The 27,322-nt window shown below is 38.9% G+C and overlaps 1 protein-coding gene across 4 annotated transcripts in view; it reads right to left on the reverse strand.

Annotated features, from left to right (window-relative positions):
• Positions 1-14,556, reverse strand: part of CNTN4 (contactin 4) — a 175,042-nt gene extending 160,486 nt beyond the window's left edge. For 2 of the 4 annotated variants that reach the window (XM_039321681.1, XM_039321678.1), the window contains exon 1: positions 14,093-14,555. In XM_039321681.1, the coding sequence (XP_039177615.1) occupies positions 14,093-14,129 (37 nt within the window). In that variant the 5' untranslated portion in view covers positions 14,130-14,555. Of the gene's footprint in view, positions 1-14,092 lie in introns of all 4 variants that reach the window. The other 2 variants (XM_039321679.1, XM_039321680.1) reach the window with 2 other exon arrangements.
• Between the last annotated feature and the right edge of the window lie 12,766 nt (positions 14,557-27,322).

A 27,322-nucleotide genomic window follows, 5' to 3' on the forward strand; every position in this document is an offset into this window, starting at 1 on the left:
ATATGCTTTAACTTGCTATAACTCTGCTTTATAAATTTTATAAAGTAAAGTTATTTCCCTACTTTATAAATCACCATTACTGTGGAACTGGTGGGCGGTTAGAAAATTTTACTACTAACATAGATACAAAAGTGGGCGGTAGGTATAAAAAGGTTGACTACCCCTGAAATAATACAAGAAAATCAAAACAGAGAAATGGAACTGGCTGCTTTAGAACATTTAAATCTTTTTATATATGCTGAATGCCGTTAGCCAAATTGATATATAAATCACCAATATTTAATCAAAACCAGCTATTCAGTAAATAAACTGAGCTATTATGTAACACATTTAAAAATAGTATTTCCTTTAACATATGTTATTACTGTGTTTTTCCCATTTAGTTCAAGATTCTTTTAGCCTAGGATAATATAGAAAGGCTAAGTAAAAAAAAAATAATATCATAAACACATATTTCAAAATTTCTGAATGTTTCTGAGATATTGAAAGTAACACATTGTGTCATTTATTTCATGTCAGCCATTATGCTCAGAGATAAGTGAGAAGTTGCCCATTAAAAACAAAACATCACAGGCTGATGCTGCCCATGGAGCAGTACTGACAGATTTTTTTTTAAAAAATGACTCAACTCAAGCTGCAAAGTTGAGATAACACATCATACTGGCTCATCTTGTCAGCAGAAAATAAAAAGAAGAAGTGACACAGATATGAAATCACAGAATAAAACATTATGTTGACCAGACATTACTGCTCATTACCTGTTCCCAGCTTCCAGCATGAGCACGCATCATAAATGCAATGTATTTTATCTTTGAAATATCTCTATGACCCCCAGTATATAACCTGAACTTAATGACATTTTAATGCACTCAATTAGTATAATATGCATATCACCCTAAGAACAAGAACAGATTTAACTGCTCAGTTGCTTTCTGTTTAAATCTCATGTCAGGTTAGGCTAAAAGGCTACTGTGATATTTGCTTCAAATAAAGCTAAAGAACGCCCTGTTTGTTTGGAAACATTTTTCAATGTGACCCAGCTAATCCATTAATACCACACTCTCACTACCTCTGACCAGTCTTTTATTTTACCTAGAAGAGATTAGATAATTTTGTTTTAGAAAAATAAGCAATGTTTGTGAACTTTCCTGTGCAGTGCATTTATAGTCGATTGTGAGGGTGGAATGTTATTGAATTAAGATAGCCCTTTAAGACAATGCAAATACATTTTTATTGTTCCTTGGCATTGCTGCATGATTCTGCATAACTAAACTTTATAGAAATATTATTCAAACTATTTCCATTTGAATATAATGAGGTGATAATGTGTATTTGGATCTGGACACAAAGCGTTACATAGAAAATATATAAAAATCCTGAGAAATAAGGAGAATATCTACTGAAATTGAATTTAAGTAAGACACATTGATCTTTCAGCAAATACAACTCCTATAAGCATCTGAAAATTGAAGCCCTTTAGTTAATAATAAATCAGCGTAATAAACACACAGATGTATATGTATATATAAATGATGTCGCAGTTGTGACTGCTGCCTGTGGATGGCTCTGGATTGAGCTGATACAGGCAAAAGAAAAAATAAAAAGAAAGAAGATTTCTTTCTCCCATATTTGGGCCGACAGGGTGCATCAAGAAACACTCAAGGTAAATCTCCTCCCCCTGTCTCTTTCCTCCCTGATACAGCTGACAAAGTGAGAAAGAGCCTGTGGCCTAGAGGTTAATACAGCTGCCTAAAATGCACACAGCCCAGGTTTGAATCTCAGAAGGGTAAGTCTGGCTGAAGAGAGTTAAGAAACTCGAAATAGCTATCCCAGTTCTCCCTTTATTCTTTGTTAGCAATCTAAAAATATATATGTAAATAATGTCGCAGTTGGCTGCCTGTGGATGGTTCTGGATTGAGCTGATACAGGCAAAAGAAAAAGAAAGATTTCTTTCTGCCATATTTGGGCCGACAGGGTGCATCAAGAAACACTCAAGGTAAATTACATATATATATATATATATACATACATACATACATACATATATTTATTTGAAGTTATATCCAGCAGTGTGAGAGTAGTCAATACAGGTATTCTTACATATTATGTACTTTCATAGTATAAAAACATAGGATATACAGAATTGTATAAAATGTCTCTTTTTATTTGCCAGATATTTTATCCAGTAGATATTTCCATGAACAGTAGCAAAAACAACAACAACCATAAAAATACAATTTTAGATGATAACCCATTCCGTCTGCACCTGTCCTCCAAATATATTCACCTTAATATAGGATAGGGCCTAACCCAATGCAATAGGAAGATGTGAATAATGCCTTCCTTCCCATTCTATTTATGGAAACCTCTACTGGATCAAATAATTTTCGTGAATGAAAAGGCAACATCAGATGTAACATCCAACCCTTGAGCTAAATGTCTCCAAAAGGTTAGCTGAAAGTAATGGCACAATATTGAAATCACAATTAACATCAATTGACAGAGCTATCTCTGCACCGTGACCTGTTTCTTTGTCCTTGCAATATGCTGTTAAAATGCTTGGAATGCAAAATACAGGCAGTCCTCGACTTAGGACAATTGGGACCAAAATTTCCATTCTTACACAAGGCAGTTTACTGAGTTGTGCCCAATTTTATGACCTTTTTCACCATGGTTGTTAACCAAATCTGACTCCCCCCACTGCTTATTGGAAATTGGCTCTGAAGGTTGCAGATGGTGATAAGATGAGCCCAGGATGCTGCAGCCTTTGTAAATACATGCCTAATTTTGATCCTGTGACTGTGGGGATGCTTTGAAAGTCATACATGGGAGGACTGGTCATAAGTCACTTGTTTTCAATGCTGTTGTTGCTAAAGAAATGGTTGTTAATCAAGGACTACTGTTCTGTCCCAGCCTACGTGAGTCCTTGTTAAGCTCAAAAGGAGAAACCCCTCTTCCAACAAGCAGGCTGGAACCACAGAAAAAAACCAATCCCCTTTTATTATTCACAGACCTGAGTCAACGTCCAAGGCAAACAAACACAGTTCACAGAAACTATCCTCAACACAAACAGTTGCCTTCAGCAACCAGCACCTCCCACACCTTCCCTTTTATTAAGCAGCCAAGGCGTGGCTTCCTAATGCCTTCTCCTTTGCCTTTGGAGCCGCCCCATTGCATTCCTCTATCCGACTCTCTTTTCTTGCCAGCATTTATGTGCCTCCTGAATAGTTCCCAGCTGTGAGTCAACACTGTCCAACTCAGACTCCCAGCACAGCTGTGTGTCTCAGCCTGAGCACGAGTAGAGGGGCCAGGCTCCTCATCAGACTGTAAGTCTTGGAGCTCCTCACAGCCTTCCCCTGATGTCACTCCAGGCCCCTCCTCCTCCTCTGATTCCTCAGACTCAGCTGCCGGGTCAACTGGCTCGCAAGGAATCACAACAACTACCTATAGTGAAGTGACAATATATTCCTATCATTGTGAAAGAACCAAGGAGCCTGGTGGCATATTAGGTGTTACTAATGTGACAAAGTGCCCAAACTGAGCCACCTACTTGAAATGTTATCTCTGCAGGTAGTAAAAAAAAATTGAAGAATAACATTTATAAGCCTAGATATACATTGCACAAGTGGCTCAAGGGCCCAGTTTAATACTTCATTTGCATCCCACAAAATCTCTATCAAGAAAGCAACATAATTAATGACATCTTCTATATAATTTCATTGTTCCCAGGGACTCTGCAGAGTGGTGCTATTATTAAAATTTTTTTTCCATGAATGCTGTGTGAGTTACAAATGCCAGATGTCTTTTCTCTAGCTATCTATCAACTGGCAGCCCACCTGGCATCTAAAGGTAAAGTAGTAGATGTTTGCTGGAAAACCTGAAGTTTTCAAAGTTTTAGACAGTTATTAATGGAGAAAGTCTTTAGGTAGTTAATGCTCGTGTGTCAGAGTTTCAGACGTTTGTGCAAATCCCTAAGGACAGACATGGTGACAGATGTCTTGAAGACAGAGCAGCAGCCAGGCTAAACATTCAGATCATTTGACAATGTGACAAGTCAAGTGATTAAGAGGTAACAGTTGACAAGAAGCATACAAGGTCTAGAGAGTACACCCTAATATTTATCCACCTGCATATACATTTGGGGCTTATTAGCAAAGGAATAGGGAAGAAAGAACACAAGTGAAATAACTTAATCATCCTAGCTGAAGAAATCAAATGTTAACAGCACTCAAGCTATTATGAAGGAAAGGCAGTCACATTAAATTCTGATCCTGGATAATCAAAGAATGCAACTGTTCCAGAGCCATAAGACAGAAATGTCCACATTATGGTAAGCAAATGTTATAAAAGTCTTCTACCACAAGGTTAATAGTATGCAATCTAGAGTCCAGAAATTAGAAAATTGTTTGATGTTTTATGACTCTTCCATTTACACTTCTAGTATACCATTGACTAAATATATTCAGAACTTAAGGGGTATATTCATTATTATGGCAAGTGCCTGCACAGCAATATGGCAGTCACACAATTATCCTTTGAGGAATGTAAAGCTGAAAACAAAAGGATCTCAGTTCAGTTAGAGCTTCCCCAGAAAGTCTGCTCCCAGCCCTGGCCATTCTCTCCCAAAAACAAAGCTTTTCCTATCTAAAGCAACAACGCAAGACATCTCTGATTGTATCTTTTATATTTCAGATGAACAATCTTCTATCTTTAGTGTTATAGGCTGTGTTTGGTGATGGTTGAGGTGTTGCATCAGATCGCCCTCATGAAACCTATACCTTCTCAGGAATCCCACCACTCCCTGTGATTTCTGGACGATTTGAAAGAGATGAAATAAGAAATGATATATATAGAGCACTGCTGGTGCTTAACTAAGGACAAACATAACCAAACATGATTTACAGCCACTACTAAGGCCTACCTGCTGGCAGTAAGGGTGGTGTAGTGTGTCAGTATTACTTGAACCTGTTGGACCTGAGGAAATCAACAGGGTCTTTAGGATTGTCAGATCAGTCACCTGCTTATAAACCAATGTTCCACTTGACTTGTGAAAGTGGCCCAGGTCGTGTAGTGTGAATGGGTTCTACAAGTGGTTAATTCTTCTTTGAGGGAGAGGGTTGTTTTTTTATCCCTTAAAGAGGATTTGGTTTTCAAGAAGCCATCGCTGGACCCCATCATACTGGACAATTTTCACCCAATATCTAACCTCACATTTTGGGGAAGGTAGTTGAGAATGTAGTTGTGCAACAGCTTCCTAAGACCTTGGATGAAATGGATTAACTGGATATTTTTCCAGTCAGGATTCAGGGCCCAGTGTGGGATGGAAACAGTATTGGTTATGCTTTTTGGTTATCACTGACTTGGATGGGGTTGTAAATTTATGTGTATGGTAAGTCACCCAGAATTGCTTCGGTTTAGTGCAGCGGTTCTCAACCTGTGGGTCGCGACCCCATTTGGGGTCGAACGACCATTTCACGGGGGTCGCCAAACAATGCGATCCGCCATTTTTTCCCTCAGCTGGCGGCACCACGCATGCGAGCCACGCATGTGGGCGCTGCCGCGCATGCATGCCGCGCATGGGGCACCGTGCATGGGGGGAGCCGTGCATGGGGCCCCCGCGCATGGGGGCACCATGCATGCATGGCGCCACGCATGCACGGCGCGTCCTTATGACCGGGGTCGCTGGTATAAAAAGGTTGAGAACCACTGGTTTAGTGAGACTGGCAGCATAGAAATTTAATAAATGAATAAATCCATCACTAAATGATACAGTGATGTAATGTTACACTTTATAACCACATTGCTTATCTAAGAAAATTCCGTTCCAATTGCTGTCATAATCTGAGGATTTGGACATTCAGGGACCACTGTCAGAGTTTAGCTTATTTTTATGTCTTTTGCTATTTTATAGACTTCTGGGAGGAAATTCTAGCTCCTTTCAGAAGAAACTATACTAGCTCTAAAAGTTGTTCTTAGATCTTTAATACTGACCCTGCTTAAGAGAAGTCCTCTATCTCACTTGAGGATTCCCAGAAATTCTCTTCAAATGGCTGACATTACTTCAAATAGTTTGGGATACTGTGCTATGTGTTCTAAGGGTAATAAGAATTGTCCCAGAGAAAACTATTGTAACTACAATACAACATCAGGCACAACTACAACATTGAGGTGTGCTATAAAATCAGCAAAGCGGGCCTAGAGTCAGAAACTCCAGAATTTCTTTCAAGATCCTATGGACCTGAGATCTATGTGACAAGGTATTCAAGTAATTATTGATTATAAGGCAGATTCCCTGACATGTAAAGGTGACACAGACTCTCTAAACAAGCTAAATATGTTTTTTCAACGGTGTGAGGCCACAAACAACATTCCAACAAGAAAGACTGTTCCCCTTCCTGATAAGCAGGTGCCCAGAAGGTACAACTGCTGTTCAGAAGGTCCTGCGGAAAGTCAACACTCGGAAAGCTGTGGTCCTGATAATATCCCTGGGCGACTACTTAAGGAGTGTGCTGACCAGTTGGCCACTGTTCTCACAGACACCTTCAATTCTCATTGCATCAGGCCATGATTCCATCATGTTTTAAGACTGCAATCATTGTACTAGTACCAAAAAACCCTAAAATGACATGCCTTAATGATTATCGTCCAGTTGCACTCACTTCCATTATGGTAAAGTGTTTTGAGAGATTGGTAAAGGATTACATGGTTTCATGCCTTCACCCTACATTTGACTCATTACAGTTTGCCTATTGGAAGAAACGCTCTGTAGAAGATGCACTTTCTAGCTTAGCGCACCTGGGGGGGGGAAATACTCATGTGCAAATGCTGTTTGTGGATTTTAGTTCAGCATTCAACACAATCATCCCTCAGCATCTGGTGAACAAACTGGGCCTATTAGCTTTTAATACTCCTTTATCTAATTGGATACTTGATTTTCTTATTGATAGGCCCAGGTTATGCAAATTGGAAAGAAAGTTTCCAATTCCATCTCTTTGAGTACAGGTTCTCCACAGGGCTGTATCCTGAGTCTGCTACTGTGTCCTGAGTCTGCTACTGTACCCATGAGTGCTGTACCAAATCTTCTATGAATCGTATTGTGAAGTATGCAGACAACACAGCAGTGGTGGGTCTTATCCGGGATGGCAATGAAGATGCTTATAGGGAAGAGGTGAAGGCTCTGGTGGACTGGTTCAATAAAAGTAACCTGGTTCTAAATGTTGATAAAACAAAGGAGATCATTGTAGATTTCAGAAAGAGACGGCATAGTCATATTCCACTCAGTATCAAGGATGGAGTTGTGGAGGTGGTCAACAGCATTAAGTATCTGGGGGTGCAGATAATTAACAATCTGAATTGGTCTCTCCACACGTCATCCTTAGTGAAACATGCAAACCAGCATCTGCATTTCCTGTGTCGGATGAGGAGAGCACATATTTCTCCTTCTGTCCTGGCCACTTTTTACAGAGGCATATTGAAAGCAATTTAATAAGCTGCCTGTCTGGTTTGGTGGCAGCAGTGCCTCAGAGAGAAAGTCCATACAGAGAGTGGTAAGGACAGCCGAGAAGATCATAGGAAGCTCGCTCCTTGTATTCAGGATGCTGCTTATAAGCGCTATGTGCTTAGAGGTCAAAGCATTGTTAGAGACCCCACACATCCACTTTAGGTCTGTTTCTGTTGTTCCCCTCTGGGAAGATTTTCAAGGTATTTCTAGCAGGACTACCTGATTCTGTAGTAGCTTTGTTCCCTATGCCATCCGTCTGGTAAACTCGTTTTTCTCGCCATGCACATGTATACATAACCCAAAATAGACTGTTGTTTCTCTGTGTCATATAATATATGTGGGTATATGCATCATTCTATATTTATTTATTTTTGTCATATTTATGTAATGTATATCGGAGGTGGTGACCCTTTGAGAGCTGAATGCAACAAAATTTCATTTTAATGTATGCTGATTAGTGTACATTCAAAATGACAATAAAGTTATTATTCTAACAACAAGACCGAACAATGCACACAGAAAAAATAACTCACACATTAAACAACAACTCAATATATAAATATACATTTTTGATAGTTATGATGCTGGTACAGTTAAGCATTTTAGTGGGCTGCATTTGATTCCAAATATTAATATAGTTCTATCTTTGCCCAGAATGCAAATCTAAAACATATTTAGGTTTGCATATGGGGAAAAGAATCTAGAAATGAGGTGAGGAACAAAGAGTAGGAACCCTAGAAAGTATCACAAGAGCTAAAAAATGCACAGCCAAAATTAAGCAATTTTTGTTGTTGTTGCAGTTCTAAATATGAGAATTGGGACTCTATCAGGTTCTGCTGGATTTTCTGCTCAATTCTTGTTGGGGGATATGCTGTAAGTATCCCAATATATCTTAACAAAGACAAATATTCTCTTGTCCTGGCAATATACTGCTTTTCCCCATGACATTCTCTGGAACAGATCAGGACCATTTATCTGCATGCTGTTTACCTACTTTATTTCTTATCCAGTACAGCAGAGAGTTGGAACACATCCTTTGATACAGATTTCAATATCTCATTGAACACAGGCCGCAGTTTTTTCCTTTCACTTTAAAACCATTTGATTTTTGCTAAATCAAATAATTTTAGCACTAATTGCTTCTTTATCTATCTACAGACAAGGTTTTCCCTTTTTCTGAAATAAACCCACATTCCCTTGACAAAGCAGGTAGTCCTTGACTTACAACTACAATGGAGCCCAAAATTTCTGCTGTTAAGAGAGACATTCGTTAAGTGATTTTTGTCCTATTTTACGACTTTCCTTGCCACAGTTGTTAAGTGAATCACTGCAGTTAATAAGTTAGTAATCTGGTTAAGTCAATCTGGCTTGCCCATTGACTTTGCTTGTCAGGAGGTCACAAAAGGTGACCACATGACTTTGAGACACAGCAATGGTCATAAGTATGAGTCAGTTGCCAAGCATCTGAATTTTGATCACATGATCATGGGGATGCTACAAAGGTCATTAACTGTGAAAAATGGTCACACTTTTCCGTATTGTTGTAACTTGGAACGGTCACTAAACAAACTGTGGTAAATTGAGGACTATCTATAATTTGAAATTTAAATCTCAAAGAAAATAAGGATTTTATAACCAATGTGGTTGCAGCATTTAATTAATTATATTTCCACAGAATAGTAGTGTATTTATATTTTTGTGTTTCTTATGATACCTTTAATTCTGTACCCTGCCTGGAGTCTTATTTTATTATTTTATATTTTATTATGGTCAGCCAGATGTTTAGACTGGATCTGATTTTTACCCACTTATCTAGAGCTGTGAGGGCACAGTGGTTAGAATGTAGTATTGCAGGTTAACTCTGCTGACTGCCAGGAGTTCAATCCTGACTGACTCAAGGTCAACTCATCCTCCCATCCTTCCGAGGTTGGTAAAATGAGGACCCAGACTGTTGGGGGCCATATGCTGACTCTGTAAACTATCCAGACAGTGCTGTACAGCACTGTGAAGTAGTATATAAGTCTAAGTGCTATTGCTAGTCCTTCCCAAGGACCTGACACAGGCAAAGTTGCCTGATGGTATTAAATATATAGACATAGGATGTAATTTTTTCAAAGTAAAGCTGCCTTTTGCAATTGACTGATGATATTCAGGTGATGCTCTAGGTCAGACATGTCAACTCAACGACCGTGGGCCAGATCAGGCCTGCGATGGGTATAGATCTGGCCTGCAGGGCCATCTGGAGATGGTGAAGGGCCAGACACTGCCACCTCAGCCCCAACCCACCTCAACCCAGCTGGGCACTCTGCCTGGGTACATGTACAGGAGGTGTTGAGCACACAGGGAATAGAAGTGCCCAGCAGCAGCTGCAGCTCATTGGTCTCTCGGCTGCTCATTGATTGGCAGCAATGGCTAGCTGGATATGAGCCTGAGGCGTCCAATAAACTATGCTTGGCCCACCCCACACGTACCACACTTGTGCACTTCTGGGCCCCTCAGTCAGGCCACTCCCGCTCTGCTACCTGCCTTGCCTTGCCTCACCCCGTGTTCAGCCCTGCCCCACATGCAACGCATGTGCAATGCACATGCCATACACTTGTGCACCTTGGGCCCCCACAGCTAGGCCATCCCCACCCACTATCTGCCTCGACTTGCTTCGCCCCACAGCGATGGTATTGGTAGAAGTAGCAGCAGCGGCAGCAGCAGCCGTTTCCAGCAGGAGCCCCACCACCCCTCCACTCTTCTCCAGCCCATGAAGTCTCCTAGCCAAGGAGAGCGAGCACAGTAGCAGCATCCTCAAGGAGGAGATAAGCAGGGCTGGGTGCCCCCTTGGGGAAGTGGGCTGGGCTTGGCTGTGGGGCCCTTGTCCCCCCTTGATGGCCAGGCTGGGCAGCCCATACCACCATCCGGGGTTCCTCTGCGTGGCCTGAGAGGGACAGTGAGACTCCTCTGATGGATAAGGCTTTGGTGCTAGCCCTCGTTGTGCCTTCCTCCTCTGGATCCCCCCTCCCAGCCTTGCCTGGTGTTGACCCGGACTTAGAGGACAGTATTAATTGTGATACAGGCAGATGGCCCCGCTATCTCTAGCCATTTGCAGAAACATGAATGCAAGGTCATAAAAGGAAAGCAAAGGAAACACCCAATATCCTAACCCACTTGGGAACATATGGTGTCTTAGGGAAACACCTAAACCACGCAAAAGGGAACATATGGTATCTTGCGGAAACAACCCAAAAGGACACATTTTTAGCTACTTCTGCTTTCTTCCTTCTTATCTACAATGTGCCAGCATTAAAGGGTGAAGTCTTTATCTTATGTGTGTCAGCTTTGCTGGGTGAATTGCTTATGTAATCAAAGAAAGTATATGAATATATACTTTGGGGCTTTTTCTCTCTTTTAGAGAAGCCCGTCTTTGTTCAGCTGAATAAAAACATAAAGCTTGAAGGTAACTTCTGGTGTCCTGTATTTTTTATCAAGCAAAACCTCAGAACCTGCATAGCACTGGCCCCTCACAGGTGCCCCTCAATGTGAGCAAAGTCCAGCTGGCCACGTTGAGCTGGTCATGCCCACCCAACCATGCCCACCTAGTCAGCTGTGACCACTCAGCCATGCCTATGCCGCCTAGCCTCCTGGTCCTTTTTGGACAACCATAATGCAGCCCTCAATGAAACTGAGTTTGATTCAGTTGCTCTAAGTGTTTTGGGATTGAATCCAAGATACCTATTACTATTGGTACTATTTTGCTTTCTTTTGCTACAGTCATTCTACTTCTATTTGCAGATCTTTGCATTTTGGCATCTTCTCCAGTTCTTTTTTTTTCCTATTCTTTGTCCACATTTTTTGGTCCTTTTTATCAGGAATTGTTACGTCTGTGGTGTTACATAGCAGGTGCCTGTCTGTCTGAATTCTTAAATCCCAGAGCACTTTAAATTCTTTATTTTCTATTACTTTATCTATTTTTTGATCCCACCAGTTCTTGCTTGCAGGCAAATGGTATTTCTTATTATTATCATCTTATTATTTCTGCCACTAGTAGGGCAACATTATAGAGAAGGCAGAAAAAAAAAGATATCACCAGGTTATGTTTGTGCCACAGTTAGATGTAAATAGATATGGTCAGATTGTGCATACAATGTGGAGACAGTTAAATATCTAATTCAGTGTTTTTCCTTTCTGAGAAGATTGATACTTATCTCACAACTGCCAGGCCATGTCAGGGGGAAACAATCAGGCATATTGTGCTGGTGTTACTGAGTTATCATCAGTATGAATAACTTTACACTTAATATTTCTTCCTGCAACACTTAAACAGCAGTAACAACAACAGCCCAGACACAAGCTCAGTTTACACTGCACAGCTTTTCACTACAAAAATAGAAAGTCAAGAACCCCGCAAGAACCAAAAACTCTCAACTTCCTTCAACCAGTGGAGAAATCTGCTTTCTTCCTATTTGCAATGATGTTTTTAGTTGCAGCACAATGACATCTCTATGTATGTGGAGGAAAAACTTTCCTCACCTGCCAATAGGCCAATAATTTATGTTAGTCATGTACATTTTGTACATAAATCTTATCTATCTATCTATCTATCTATCTATCTATCTATCTATCTATCTATCTATCTATCTATCTATCTATCCTTATAAGTTACCCCTGTAACACAGAATCACAGTCATATTTGGAAGAAAATATTATTAAATCAAATATCCCTAATCTTCCAAAACAGCATTTAACAATGGTACAAAAATATTTATTAACTTTACAAGGTAAGGAGTATTGTGTAAGGTTATCTTTTTGAAAATATAAAATTATTAATTTTTATATGATTAAGGTAGATCTGGTAAGTCTTGACACAAAAATGTTTAAATTACTTGATTAGGGAATGCAATTTTCTGTTAATCTAGATCTGTAGCTTCTGACTCTATGTCAAATACTTTTAACTGTTATGTTAAAAGATATAATAGATACTATTATCCTTCAATGTTGATTTTAAAAAAATATTGTTCATCAAAGACCTTAGGAGACACTCATTTCAGAAAAGCATTATTATTGTTATTATTATTACAGTAGTATAATAAAGAACCTATATAATGGAGAAACCAATAGAGCAGGAGTTACTTCCAATTTCCTGCTGGCTTCCCCATTGAATTTTCTTGCGCAAAGCTGACAAGGAGCATCAGAAATCCTTCCTTCCATCCTCCCTCCCTCCTTTCCTCCCCCCTCCCTCCCTCCCTCCTGCTCATTTTATCCTCTGTTCTTTTTGCCATCTACCTCTATGCAAACTCATTTTTAAAACTGCTTCTAATTCTTCTGAAATGTGTTTTTGGAGCAACTTTATCGGTGATTCTGGCTCCAGTTACAAAGCAAGGTTTGGTAAGTATCCTGACTCCCCACAAGGGGAATGAACCATTTTATACAATGCAAGATTATGAGTTTGCCAGAATAAGATTTTTTTAAAAAAAATGTATTAATGAATCTGTATTTAAGATTCAAAGTAACATTAAATAATATTAAATTATAGCTTTTATTCATCATTGTACATACTTTTATGAACTAAAGCTATTGGGATATGATTTCCTCATATAGAAAACTGCAGGTCACAAAGATTAGAAACAGGGACAGTTTTTTCCATTGTGCCATCACTCTGCTGAACACCCAATTCTCACAGTCTATTTACCTATGTTGTATGACTGTAATTTTATTATTTATCCTTATTATCTTCTTTACTTCCCCCTCATTGATATTATTGTTGTTATTGTTGTTGTTGTTGTTGTTGATGATGATGATGATGATGATAATAATAATAATAATAATAAAGTTACCGTATATGCCGGCGTATTAGGCGACCCGGTGTATAAGACGACCCCCGTCTTTATAGCCGGGCCGCATTCCTAGAACGTCGTCTTATACGCCGGAAACTACCAGTATTTCCGGCATATAAGATGACTCAGCGTATAAGACGACCCCCCGTCTTTGGCGCCGATTTCAGCGCTCGCGGAAGTCGTCTTATACGCCGGCATTTACGGTATTATTATCTTCATCATTGTTCTGCTGCTTTGCATGTACACTGAAAGCTTCTGCACTGGAGACAAATTCCTTGTGTATCTAATTACACTAGGCCAAATAAATAGTAATGGTCAAAATGCTAGAAATATAAATTGATATTATTACAGAGCATCACCTAATAAAATTAAAGGTTTGTATTCCTAAGAATAGTGCATTTATCATGATTTAATAGCTGGATTCATATAATGTAATAAAACACAATGTTTACATTCATATAACACACTATACTCATACAAATAATGCACATTATTGCACTAACAATCTGGTTCATACAGCAAGTTAAGATGCCTGCTGAGATCTGCCAACATTTGAATCCAAAATTTCTCAACCTTATTCTACTGTAGTCTACGTATTATTTGCACTGAACCAATGTCAATATGAGATGATTTACAGATAAGTAAAGCTTATTCCTTTAAATAAGCCTTAACTGCACATGATTAATATGCAGAATTAATGTATGAATTTACACGCTTTGCTTTTTGAAAAGCCTGAAGAGTTTAGATCCAAAACAATTTGGTTCCTCACCTCCAGAATGTGGTGGTGGTCCACAAAGCAGCACCATTCCTTGTCCTTGTCGGACTGAAACTGTACTCCTCGTCCTGGTTTTGAAATTTTCAAGATCTGTTAGGAACAGACAAATAAAAATATGATTACATGTTATTACAATCAGTTTCAAACTAAGAAGGGCAGAATATTGTTTACACTGAATTATATCTGTATGCAATGTGGGAATAGGTCATCTTTCCAGAAAGGTATCCTCTAATCCGCAGTCCTCTCTCTGATCAATTTGGAAGGCATAGTCTTTGTTTATTTCTATCGGTTTCTGTGGTAAACAGTTTTGTGTTCTGCCTCATTTGATCACCAGGTTTAAAGTATTTTGTAAAGATATGTTTTGATGAGTTCTTTTTTTTTTTTCTTTTTTTTTTTTAATTTTTATTCATTAATACAATTAAAACAACAATGGACAAACATGACATTCCAGAGTGAATTTTTCTATCAGTTCCTATCATAGTACAAAAATTTTATAATTTTATAATTTTTTGTTCTTAACCTCTATATAAACCTCATCTTTTATACAATACAATTATATATACAATTATATGTACAGTTATGTATATCTTTTAGTTCTACCATTAGTTTGAAGTCCGAGCAGTTCTTAATTCATACCAGCGGTAAAATTTGCCCCAGATTTCGAAGTATTCGTGTTCCGTTTTGTCTTTCATAATCATTGTAAGCCTGTCCATCTCAGCACATATTAAAATTTTATGCAGGATCTCTTCTTCCGTTGGGGTTTCCTTGTTCCTCCAATTTTGAGCAAAAACCAGCCTGGAGGCCGTTAAAATGTGTAGCATTAAATAAAATACGCCTTTGTCATGTTTTTGCGTAGTTAAACCTAATAGAAAGAGTTCTGGTTTTGGTTCTACCGCTTGCTCTAATATTTCTTCCAACCAAATTTTAATCCTGTTCCAAAAATCACGAGCTCGCGTGCATTCCCACCACATATGATAGTAAGTTCCACTTTTCAAATTGCATTTCCAACATTTAGGGGAGACATTGGTATACATTTTAGACAATCTTGTGGGTGGGAGATGCCATCTATAAAACATTTTGTAAAGGTTCTCTTTGTAAGAGGTGGCCAAAGTAAGCTTCTTGTTTCTTGCCCATAGTTCTTGCCATATATGCAGATCAAAATTAAGACCAAAATCCTTACTCCAATTCAACATAGTCACTTTTACTTGTTCCTCGTACGTTGCCTGATCTAGCAAATAATAGTATAGTTTTTTAATCATTTTATCCTCCGACCCCAAAATTATTTTATCCAATTCTATTGGTTCTAATTTAATACCTAACTCTTTTTTGTCTTTCCGATATCTTGCCTGCAGTTGCAGGTATGCCCACCATTCTAATTCTATCCCTTCATCGTGGATGGTTTTCCTGGATTTCAATTCCCCTCTTTCATCTAAATATTTTTATATGTTATGATCTTGTCTAATTGAGTAAATTTTGGGTGTACATATATTTCTAACGGTGAGATCCAACTAGGTACTTGGGTATAATTTGGTTGCCAAATTTTTGTCCATACATCAATAAGAGCTTGCCTAATATAGTGACTTCGAAAATATTTATGTACTTTATATTTATGATCCCATAATATGGCATGCCATCCTATTTGTAGGTCATGGCCCTCCAGACACAATAGTCTCCTATTTTTTAGTAATATCCAATCTCTTACCCATACTAATGCTGCGGCCTGGTAATATTTCTCCAAGTCTGGAAGACCAAATCCCCCCCTTTCCTTTGAGTCCTGTAGTAATTTTAATTTAATCCTTGCTCTTTTTCCTTGCCAGATGAATTTACACATCATTTTGTTCAAATTTTGAAAAAATTTCTTGTCTAATTTTATAGGTATACATTGGAACAAAAATAAAATTTTTGGCAACACATTCATTTTAATCACCGCGATTCTGCCCGTAAGAGAGAGCTGTAGGTTAGTCCAAATATCAAAGTCTTTTTGAATCTGTTCTATTAACTTATCATAGTTATCCCTTTTAAGCGTAGCGCATTTGGCAGTCAGTTGTATCCCTAAATGTCTAATTTTATTTGTAATTTGAACACCAATTCTATCAACCAATTCACTTTTCTGTATTTTAGTCATATTTTTGACAAGCATTTTAGTTTTTTCTTTATTTATTTTTAAACCTGCTATTTCCCCGTATCTATTCAATGTTTCCATCAGCCTAATCCCTGATTGTAGTGGTTCTTCAATAATAAAAACTAAATCATCTGCAAAGGCTTGTATTTTAAATGTCTCTTTCTTGATTTCTAGACCTTGGATCTGTTCATCTTGCCGGATTGCTCTAGTTAATACCTCGAGAGATAATATAAATAACAATGGTGATAGTGGGCAGCCTTGCCTTGTGCCTTTTTGCATTTGGAAACTCTCAGTCAGTTCTCCATTGATTATTACTTTGGCCACCTGCTTAGAGTAAACTGATTTAAACATATTTAAGAAATTTTCCCCAAAGTCCATATACAATAATTGATTAAACATAAAATCCCATTTTACATTGTCGAATGCTTTTTGGGCATCAAGAAAAATTAAACACATTTGCTTTTCATTATGTACTTCATAATATTCCAATATGTCCAAAACAGTCCTAATATTGTTTCTTATATATCTTTTAGATAGAAAGCCGTTTTGATCAATATGTATAAAATCCACTAAGAACCTTTCCAATCTTTGTGCCATTATTGCCATGAAGATTTTGTAATCTGAATTCAAAAGAGAAATGGGTCTATAGTTCTTAATTTGTGTCAGGTTGGTGTTTTCTTTAGGAATCAACGTGAGGAAGGCTTCTTCCCATGAAGCTGGTATTTTAGCTTGGGTTAAAACCTCGTTAAATAAGTCCAACAGCATTGGGCTTAAAGATTCTTGTGCAATTTTATACATTTCTGCAGGTATACCATCTGGTCCAGGTGTTTTATTATTTTTCTGTTTCTTAATTGCAACCAAGAGCTCTAAATGTGTTATCTCTTTATTTAGGAGAGTTTTAAATTCTTCTGGCACCTTGGGTAAATCGACTAGTTGTAAATACTGTACTATGTCATGGTTATTTCTCTTTTCGTCGTCCTTATATAAATTCTTGTAAAACTCATATGCCCCTAGCTTTTTTCCTTCGTTCTGGCACACCATATCACCTTTGGCGTTATAAAGGTTGGTAACTCTCTGCTTATTATTGTGTTTTTTGATTTTATAATCCAACCATCTCCCTGGTTTATTGGCATTTTCAAAGAAATTTTGTTTAGTACGTTTTATCTGCTGTCCTAGATCTTCCTTCGTAATAATATCCATCTTATGTTTAATTAAATCAATCTGTTGTTTCAAATCACATCTTTTTGGTTCATTTTGCAGGTTATCCTCAACTTTACGTAGTTCTTCTTCCAGTTGTCTTTGGCGTTGTGTTTTGATTTTGTGTTGCCTAGCCATATAAGAAATTACAACGCCTCTCATGTAGGCTTTGGTTGTATCCCATAAATTTTGGCAGTTTGTATCCTCCTTTTTGTTTGACTTAAAAAACAGATCCAATTGTTCTTCTAATTTTGATTTGAATTCTTTATGATTTAAGATTGCCCTTTTTAGAGTCCATCTCCTCGTGTTTTTTTGCCCCTTCCATTTAATTCTAATCGGATTGTGATCAGCCCAGGTATTTGTATCAATCATAATCTCCTCTACTTCTAAATTTAAGTCAGCTGACATCCAAACCATATCAATTCTGGACCAAGATTGATGACGTCCAGAATAAAAAGTAAACTGTTTTTTCCCAGGATTCCTTTCTCTCCAAATATCCTGTATATTAAACTCATCTACCATTTTAAAGAAAATATCAGATATTGTTCCTCTAATTCTTTTTCTATTCTTTCCACATTTATAATCTAGATTATTATCCACAATTGCATTATAGTCACCCATTATACAAATGCTATCATGTTCCAATTGGCTAATAATGTTGTAGAGTTTTTTATAGAAATGTTTTTGCCCCTCATTCGGGGCATAAATTCCAACCAAAAGAATTTTGGTTTTATTCAAAATTACTTCCACAATTAGAATTCTGCCATCTTCGTCCTTATAAATTTGCTTAGCCACAATTTCTTGTTTAATATATACTACCACACCTCCTTTCTTATATTGCGAAAGTGCTGCGAACATATTCCCCAATTTTGGACAATTTAATAAGTATTGATGTTGTTTTTTAATGTGGACTTCTTGTAACATTATTATATCTAAATTCATCTTATTGAGCCTATTGAAAAACTTCTTCCTTTTTGTTGGAGAGTTGAGGCCATTAACGTTGATAGATATAGATTCAACACATTTCTTCCCCTCCTTATCTATGTTTAGATCTAGTTACTATTGCTGGTCTAGACTCTTGAGTTTGTAAATCCTTCCCTCTTTCCACGGTTGATCTTATCGGTCTAGCCTCTTTAATTTCCTTAAACCTACTCTCCTCCTGCTTTTCTTCATTTTTCCCTTCATCAGTGTCCTCTCGAAGCTCAACTCTTTTACCTCTAGCTTCAATGGCTTGCACCAGTGTCTCTCCTTCCTCTCTTGTTTCTCTTTCAACTAAATCTTCCTTACTACCAAAGTTTTCCCTGTAGAATTCCTCTGCTTTTTCTATTGAGTCTAGGCGAAACTTTTTCTCCTGCCATGTTACCAGAATTCCTTCCTGAGTTAGCCATCTAAAATTGATATTTTTCCTTATCAGTTTGGAAGTTATGTATTGGTAAGGCCTTCGCAGGTCTCTCACTCTTTTGGGCACTTGTTTAAGTACAATCAGCTGTTTACCTCGATATTCCAGTGTATCATCTCTGAATCTGAAAAGAATTTCATCCCTAACTGATTTCTTAATAAACCTAATGTGCACTTCTCTGGGAAGATTGTGTCGTCTTGCGTAATTTGTGTGTATTCTATAGGTTTCATCTATCTCATTGGCCATCTCCTCTCTTGTAGACCCCAACGCTCCTGCTAGAATATCTTACATTATTACTGGGAGATCTTCACCTTTCATCTCTCCTACATTTTGAAACCGTAGATAATGTGCAGCCTTCTCAAGTTCCAAAGAAATAACTGTGGTTTATAATTCTTTATTGGCTTGAACTAGCCTTTCATTCATTTCATCCACTCTCTGCTCTTCTTTATCAATCCTTTCCTCCATTTCTACTAGTTTTTGTTCATTTTTCATAAGTTGGTGGTGGAAGGATTCAAATTTCCCATCCATAGATTTAATTTTATCTTTAAGTTCACCTGTATCATTCCTTATTTCACCTATTTCTTTTTTCAGATCTTCATGGTTTTTACACATTAACTCTTGCATTGATTGCAGCATTTGTTGCAAGTCTTTAAGTGGTTTTGCCCTATCTTTTTGAGCCATTTCTTCTAGTGATCTTTGCCTAACAGAACCTGGTTCCAGCAATGTAGTTTGAAGTGTCTGCTTTCTCCCTATTCCAGCCCTTGTAAGATTTGGAGTGCTAGACATTTTTTTCAATTTTCCAAACCAACCTCCCCACTTATTTACAATTGTTAAAATGTTTTCCAGAGTATCAAAGTTGTTACTAAGAATCAAGAAGTTCTTAACATTACAAGGAAAGGGCAAATTTGCTACACAGTCTCTTTCCCTAGTAGTTTTTCCCTTCCCACTCTTACAGCAATTCTCGATTTAACCAGCAGGTGTCACTCTAATAGTGTCTCTGGTATTAAACTTGTCTATTCATTCCAAAATGTCTACCTCCGTTTTTTTCCTTCCAGACGATCTCTCTTGTGCCTTAGAGTAGCTAGACTTCCAGGGCTAAATTTCAGTCTCTGGAGTAAGGGAAGAAGGAGGACGCCCCCTTTCTCTTCTCTACAAATCCAGCCAACGTAGCAAGTAAGCAGGCAAGCCTTTTTAGCCAAACCTTCCTTTTCGCCGCTTTTCCAGGAGTGAGGGAAATCCCTCCTCCCCTCTTGTAGGCTACTAAAGTCGGTAAGTTTCAAGTGAAATCCTCCAGTACGATCTCACACCGGATCCCTTCTAGCCAGAATCTCTGCTCAGATGAATTGGACTGGAACTGTCATGTCACCGTCCAGCTTTTCCACCGCTAAGCTTCGGCCAGCTGACTGCTGTCATTTCTTCACTGCCGCCATTGTCGGCCGTTTCCCCTTCTCCGCTTGACTTGTCAAAGCTTCTCCTGGGTTCGTGGCTCCTGGCTGCCGCCTGAATCCACTCCCCAGGGCGCCTTGTTGTTCCCAGTCCCCCTCCAGGGAACTAGGGACCACAAAGGATCTGTCAAACAGTCGGGAACGGGGTTAGATGCTTCAGAGAATCATCCAACACACCCGTTCTTCCTGGCAGCTGGCCCCGCCCCCCCCAAAGAGCTTCCATTTTATGTGACCTCGCATTCCTACGTAACTGCCGAGATCAAAATCTAATCCCCACATGTTTCCAACTGAAATTCCACTCCAACTCTGCAGCCACCCAACGGATCCTGAAAAGAACAGAATTGGCCCTAATCAGAAATGAACTTCACACAAAAAGATTCCTCCTAGACCGAATTAACAAAGATCTCCTCACACTCCACCTCACACTCAGCAACAAGATCCACCCCGCACTTTGGGACAAATCCAAACAACTTGCCGTCTGGAGAGCCGAAACACAGACCACCCTCAAGACAGATACACACACCACAAACTCCGAGACTACAGAACGCCAGAAAACAAACCCCTCCTCTCCATCACAGCCCAAGCCACACTGAGACAAACACTTGCATTAACATCTCAATATGGATCCTCACAAAGCCGAATCGCTAATGTTCTTTCAAAGGATTCACTTCATGGGCATTCCCGCTCCCAAACACCTCCCCACTGAACCATATATGTGGAGTTGAAACCAGCCTTACCATCAACCCAGATGAGCGCTAACAAAATCATACTCAATCAACAAACATCCTCTCCAACCTATCAAGCCACCCAAAAGCAACTTACCCAAAGAGGAACAGACAGCACTACGTAACCTGAAAGAAGACAACAGCATAATAATCCTACCAGCAGACAAGGGCAACGCCACGGTGGTTATGAACACATCTGACTACGAAACCAAATTAACCAACCTACTCCAAGACTCCACATACACACCCCTAAATACAGATCCCACCACCTACCTGGAAAAAACCACCAGATCCAAAATAAAAGCCTCCCCCATTAGCGAAGAGATCCAGCAAAGAATCATTCCCAGAGAGAAATCATCCAGATGCCCCAAACTCTACGGTCTCCCCAAGATACACAAAGAAGGAATCCCACTCAGACCTATAGTCAGCTCCATAAGCTCACCTCTACAAAACCTAGCCAAATTTCTCGCCAAACAACTACAGCCCTATGCAGAATCCATCACCTCACACGTAAAAAACTCATTCCATTTTATAGAGATCATAAAGAAACAAAACTTACAGCCCAGCGACCTACTTGTGAGCTTCGATGTCATATCCCTCTTCACCCAAGTGCCTATCAAAGAAGCCTTGACATCTATTCAAAACAAATATAACCCCCCCAAACACATCTTAGATCTGACCAACCACTGCCTATCCAACACATACTTCATCTATAATGGACAAAAATACAAACAAACAGAAGAAGCACCCATGGGATCACCCCTCTCACCTGTCATTGCCAACCTCTACATGGAACACTTTGAAACCCAAGCTCTAGAAAAATCGGATCACAAACCCAAACTCTGGCTCAGATACGTAGACGACACCTTCATAATCTGGCCACATGGGAAAGAAAAACTGGACAACTTCCTCACACACCTCAACAGCCTACACCCCAAAATACAGTTCACCATGGAAACAGAAACTAACAACCAACTTCCCTTCCTTGATGTCTTAGTCTACAAGAAATCCAATGGCTCCCTAGGACACACCATCTACCAGAAGAAAACACACACAAACCGCTATCTGCACGCTCTCTCACACCACCACCCAGCACAGTCACTTCTGTACCAGACACTCATCTCCAGAACAAAACGCTTACTGACAGCAACACCTAAACCCGAACTTACACCGCTCACCAAGTACTAACATCCAATGGATTCCATAGAAATATTACAAAACCTAATCCAAAGAAACCCCGCACCAAATCCAAGCAAGAACAGGAAACGGCAAAGCCCTCTTACCCAGAACATGAAGGGGAACCACAGACAGTAATCAGTAAGGTCCTTCATACACACAACAGCAAACAGCATTCTGCACAAACAGAAAAATATCCACCATCCTTAGAAACCCCAAATATAAAATTGAATTAGAAAATCAAGGAGTATACGAAATCACATGCACCACTTGTCCCACCACATACATCGGACAAACCAACAGAAGAATAAGTGCACTCATTGAAGAACATAAGAACTCAGTCAAAAAAGAGGAACCAACATCTTCCCTGGTCCAACACCTTAAAGCCACAGGACATGAAATTGACTTTAAAAAATACCAGAACCATTGCCAAAAGTGAACATTTTAATAACAGAATAATCAGAGAAGCCATCGAGATAGAAAAACGCCCACACAGCATGAACAAGCGAGATGATACCTCCCGCCTACCAGCCATTTGGAAACCCGCCCTTATTGACAACGACTCACCCTAACCCCAAAATGCTTAAACCCCTCTGGCAACTCAGACTAACCTGAGCACAACCAACAGAACATCCCCCAGCCAATCAGTAGCACATCCAAGCCCTAACCTTCAAGAACACACCTCCACCCAATCAGAACACGCCAAGCTCCCATCCTCGTTCATACCCTCACTGGCAGTTTGTAAGGAAGAAACAGCTAAGACCACACATTGCTGCTCGAAGCACGAAGCTGAAAACACCAGCCTGAAGATGACGAATGGGACTTCGTCGAAACGTCGCCAAGACACTTCCAATTTTACGCGGGAGAAAACCCGAAAAACCAAAGACCTACATATATATATATATATATATATATATATATATATATATATATATATATATATATATATATAAAATGGGATGGTAACTTTGTTACATATGTTGCTTCATGCATAAAACATCTTTACAAAAGGCACAAGGAAGAGAATTAATGTGCGGGGAGAATTAACCCTTTAATATTAAAGATATTGTTATTTCCAGCCTGGAAGATTTTCTTTTCAAATCACTGAATGCTCAGAAAGTCTTCTTCCCCTTCAAGGATGCTGTCACAGCCAGAATGGACTTCCTCCAAATACAAGAGCAGAAGGAGAGGGTTTTTCATTTGACCTAATTTTAACAGTCAAAGAAGCTGATTTAAAAACAAAAGCAGTAAAGTATTATTCTTTCCATTTCCTTCATTACACACTATTTTGGCAACAAACAGAAATGTTTGGGACCAGTGGTATATCTATCACACAATACATACACAGTACACTCTTTGACAGAATTTACACTACGATTGTAATATCTATCTCAGTGACCCATAGCAGATCTTTGATTTTTCAACTGCCTTTAATTTTGTGGCCGAGGGCCCATTATTTTCCCCTCAATCACAAGGTTCCTACCTATTCTGTAATAAAGAGCATATGCTTGCATAACTTTTGCTGCATAAAATTTTAAGCAAAAATGGAATGAATCCAAACTGAAAAGGGCAAAAGACTGTTTGTATAAAAGTATACTCTGCTTTAGTAGGAGGATAGCCAGTCTATTGGCAATTACTTCTCAAGTGGCTCAACTATTTAATAGAACACTCCCAGCTCAGGGTTACAGGTAGCCAGTTGGACTAACTTCATTCTGAAACAAAATGAGCACATGGAAATTTGAACAATCTATATTTTAGACAAAAGTGCTGAATTAATACTTAATCCCATTTAGTCTTGCAGATTTTGCTCATGTGAAAAATGAAAATTTGCCTGTAGCTGGCAATGGGTTTCACTAAGTTCCAGCTCAAGGATCAAAATACTGTTTCATTTCTTCTTGCTCTCTTTGCTAATGATGCTTGTATTTTTATGACCAAACTTCTAGCACTCATGTCCCCTGACTTTTCAAAGTGACAAGAAGGGAATTGAGCTGCTTGGCTCCTCTTAACAGAAAATCAGCTCATATATCACATGTTCCTTAGAGAAAATTGGCAATCTCCTAATAATGTGGAGTTCAGTGCTCAACAAAGGAAGAGGATCAGCATGTGAACACATTCCATTTCTACCTTCTTTTGTGGAAGAAATTTTATTGGTTTTTTTAGTTTTTAAAACAAAATGCTCAAGACACACCGTGTGTTAGGGTAGTCAAACATCCAAAGACAAAACATATATACATAATTCTGTCAATACATCTAGTATTCCCTCTCTTTTTCCCTTAGGTAACATAATTTATTTAAAATAGTCCAATTCTAGCTTAAATTTATTCAACTTATACCTGATTTTAAAGCTTTAGAATTTACACTACCATAATCAAATTAGCTTTAGGTACAAACATTATCAATTCGGTTATCCCTTCCAAATATAATCTAGTTCCTTGATTTTATCATAAATCTTATTTAAATCTTCTTCCACTAATATCCCTTAATTAAAATAAAATGTTAATCTATCCTATACGTATCTAGTCCATCAATTAATCAATCTCTCTAAGCTGACAGAAAAAAATCAAACCTTAAGTCATTTCAATCCATTAAACAGAATTCAAAGTACATCCAGTTAATTGTCATAACTAATAACATCCGTGTTATCAAACAATCAAATCATCTTATTAGATTAATTCAACATTACATAATAGTTTTCTTAGAAGTAACCCTATCGTCCTGAAAAAGAACACACTTTTAATCAATTTCATATATATTTCCATTAATCACCCCTTTTTCTCTTACTTCTAACTCACAATCTTAATCCTAAAATCAACCCATAATTCTAGATTACCTTTAATCCATTACCTAAAAATATCTCCTTTTTAAGCTAAAATATTGATCTATCCTAGACTTATCTAATCCATCAATCAATCTGTTTAAGCTGACAGGATAGCATCAAACCTTAAATTATTTCAATTCATTGAGCATCAGACCAATACATTTTGTTAGCAATAGTAATTTTCATATAGATAAACTTTATATATCTTCCATTAGTCACCCATTACTCTTACATCTAACTCATAATCTTAGTCTTTAAATCAATCCATAATTCCAAGTTGCCTTTAGTCCATTACATAAAACTTTAACTTTCACTTTTTTCAGTCTTATTCTGGGTTTCTTCTTATGCCAAGTAGGTTTCCATAACTGAGCTTCCCTTCCTGCTGATAAGTCTCTCTTTATTGCTTGTAATATCATTTAAATCAGTGAGAACCATCTTAGCCTCTGCATTGGCCCTCTGACTCTCTTAACCATAAAGTCTCGTTGCTTTAACATTTCAAGTCTCAGTCTTTGCTTTTTCTGGTCCTGAGTACCATAAGTGAATTGCTTATAAGGAAAAATCAATTTCTCTTTATTTTCAGTTAAGTCCTCTTCTTGTGTAATCTGTTTTATAGAAGAATCAGGTGTGGTCTGAAAGTCAATTCTTGCATTGTAGCACATATTTCTTCTTTAGCCTCATAGATCTTTTCCAGAATAAGTTTACAATTTAAATGTGAGTGCAACTCTATTTTAAAAATTGTTCAACTGCCTCAAATTATCTTTCTCTTGAAAAACAGTTTGAAGACAAAAACCATCTCCTCTCCAGATAGATAATAATTACAATATTAGCTTTTAACCAGTAGATGTCCTCAGTGAGCTAAGAAATCTTTTTCAAAAGTCTTTTTTTTCTTTTCCCTTTTTTTCTATTTTTTCAGGGAAAGGTGGAGGAAGAAATACTCAAAAAAAAGCAGCATAGACTGATAGCAGAATTCTTAGGAAAAAATTTTTTCCTGTACCCCAAAACATATATGTTAAAAAAACGTAGTCTCTAAAAAGTTATTCTTTTGTTCACCTTTCTTCCCAAACATATAAAAGCTGCCTTTCCAAGCCAGGGAAATAATTCCAACAGGAATCTTATAGGCAAAAAAAAAAAAAAGGCATAAAGAGAGGGGGAAAAAAATCTCACCTGGATTCACCATGGTGGGTTTTCAAGCTTAGCTGTTCTTTGACTTGCGGTTTGTAGCAGCTGAGTGATCAGCCATTTTACTGGCTGATCTTCTCCGTCGGCCCTCAGAATTGGCCCAGACAGCTGGAGGAGCCGCTGCTCCTCCATAGCCGAGCAAAGCCTCTTTGACAGAAGTCGCACCCTCCAGGATGACTTTAGACCCGCATAAGGGTCTACCGGTGGAGGGAGGCTAGCCAACGAGGAGACGAGTCTCTTTGAATGACTAGGAGTGCCGTAACCCAGAACCGGAAGTCCCATTTCTACCTTCTTGAAGAATCAAGCCCTTTGGCATCTTGAAAATGCCTGATAATAAACAAAGGAAAGGAAGATCACAGCACTCTAATGATACAAGCTTGTGGATCAAAGAAGGAAAATGCACAGTATTTTCAGTAGCAGCCTTTGCCCTTTGGAATAGCTTCGTGGTTGAGATCAGGTGTAATGATATGGGAAACAGAGGAAAAATCATAGCCTAGGTAATGATGGAAGGGGTCACCAAAGCATCCCAGAAGGGACCTTCCCTAATTTTCTGGAGAGTACATTCAGATCTTCAAGATTCTATTCATGTAGCACAGTGGTTCTCAACCTTTTTAATGCTGCGACCCCCAACCAGTCGTAAGTCGAGGACTACCCAACCAGTTGAAAGTTGAGGACTACCCAACCGGTCGTAAGTCGAGGACTTTCCCTGCCCGGGAGCGCCGCACATGCGTGGTGCTGCCCCCTGCGCCGGCCGAGGTGTACCTGGCAAGCGGCAGAGATGGAGCAGGCCGACCACCGGCTGGGCCACCAGCTGGCCCAGCCCAAGGGAGGTAAGGCACCCGCTGGGCCCCACACGTGCCAGCAACATTCCCTGTGCCCGCTGGCCTCCCACCTCCCACCCCTGGCCTTACATTTTTAGTAGTTGCTCAGCAGGGAGGGGTGGAAACTTCTAGACAGCTCGCCTTCGCTGCAGACAACTTGCAGCACCGTTTGCAGAATGGGACTTTTGGCGGGCTCAGCAGGGCAGAGACAGCCTGGACAATTCCTATTGGCTTTGAAAGCCAATAGAATTAGACTCTATTCAAGAGAGTCTATTCTATTGGCTTTCAAAGGCCAATAGAATAAAAGGGAGTAGCACAGCTAAGGAAAAGGGGGGAAAATGG

This window comes from Crotalus tigris, unplaced genomic scaffold, assembly GCF_016545835.1.
Source record: "Crotalus tigris isolate CLP2741 ecotype Arizona unplaced genomic scaffold, ASM1654583v1 scf7180000023780.715972, whole genome shotgun sequence".
In the NCBI taxonomy this organism is placed as follows: Eukaryota; Metazoa; Chordata; class Lepidosauria; order Squamata; family Viperidae; genus Crotalus; species Crotalus tigris.